At 37.4% G+C, this 1,469-nt stretch overlaps 1 protein-coding gene across 1 annotated transcript; it reads right to left on the reverse strand.

Moving 5' to 3' along the window:
- Window positions 1-273: 273 nt before the first annotated feature.
- LOC122812795 (protein phosphatase 1 regulatory subunit 14B-like) lies at window positions 274-1,065 on the reverse strand (the record flags this gene model as incomplete). The annotated part of the gene is given in 1 exon segment (XM_044084854.1): window positions 274-1,065. A coding segment is annotated over 1 exon segment (69 nt), but the record flags the coding sequence as incomplete, so codon positions are not given.
- Window positions 1,066-1,469: the final 404 nt, after the last annotated feature.

Here is a 1,469-nt window from a genome sequence, read left to right on the forward strand (position 1 = left end):
TCACTGTTGAGCACAGTTTGACATGAGAACAAAGCTGGTAGTGAAGAACTTATTTGAAAAGATAAATACTGCACTTTATATAAAAAACAAATAAAAAAACACAAGATTACCTGAAGCTCACAATCAAGGGAACAGATCAGCATCCTGAAGGTGTGCACGCACGCATGAGACTCTAGATGTTTCGATATAGTACAAACTTGCCTTTCCCAATATCTATTTAAATTTTATACAATATAAAATATAATTATGTCTGAAAAAAAATTGCTTCAGAACTCAAATGCTTTTCTTCTTTAATTAAAAATCACTTCATTGAAAAAATACACAACATATCTGTCCACTGTTTAAGAATTAAACTACATGGTGCAGCATCTGATTAAATGCTTGTTCGCCAAACACTAACTCTGCATCTCAGTTCTTAGTAAAGTCGCAGGGTGGGGTACACCTTGATGTCCCCCCCCAAAAAAATGTAGAACAGATTTGTGCTGCTGCACTAAACAAACTAAAAAATAAATAAATAAAAAAGTTTGACATATTGACATGCCAAGGCACGAGATGCAAGGAACTGCTCCATTAACGTTAATTTGGGATGGGCAGACATGACACCTTCTCCCCAGGAAGCACCCCTCCCCCAAATAAGAATGGCAGCCACCAAAGAGAACTGTTGTGACCCCACCTCATGCATTACAAAAGAATTACCCAGCTTATATTGCTAGGATTTACTTAAGTTATATAAAAGCACAAAATCTTTTGTTAAAAAATGTTCCAGTTTCAAAAATTCAGTAGAAAAAAAGACAAAATTAAAAGGACAAACATGGCATGCTCATAAAACCCATCATCCTCGAAAACTAAACAAAAATAAAACTTTAACAGACTACAGAGCGAGGTTTCGGAGTCCCTGACTTTAATGTGCCATTTTTTTTCTCCATCGGCCGGCTGTCTACTCGCTCATTGGTCATACTAAATGATAGTCCTGCATTTTCTTGTGCTAGTGAAGATTCATTTTTTCTGTGGAGTACTCAATTTCTGCATTCCTCGAATTTTGTCCAAAAGGCCTTGTACAAACTCCTGGCAAAACACAAATATAAAAGATGATTAAAGGTTCATTCACAAAAACAGTAGTCTAAATCATTGAGATAAAAATTCAATTAGGTGTTCCTGCTGGTCATTACAGATCACTTGTTTGAATATACTCCACATCTAGTACTGTATTCCTGTAGTGTTACAAAAATCTAAACTTCTTTGCTCTTCAAAAAAGTACAGTTGTGTACCTACCATAGAGTGTATTCACTGTTGCAGTCATTACTCTTGGGTTATCCTGCCGGCAGGCTACCCGCAGTCTGCCAGAATTCCAAAGTCTAGGTCCAGCGTCGGTTGCTGTCGCCTCTTCCCTGACGTCAGTGTGCCAGTGGTATAAAAGATGCAGAAGATGCCATTTTCTTCAGTTTTTCTTGCTCCAGATGTCAGATGCC

The sequence above is a fragment of the Protopterus annectens genome, chromosome 10.part0 (genome assembly GCF_019279795.1).
Source record: "Protopterus annectens isolate FY-2018-M chromosome 10.part0, PAN1.0, whole genome shotgun sequence".
NCBI lineage: Eukaryota > Metazoa > Chordata > Ceratodontiformes > Protopteridae > Protopterus > Protopterus annectens.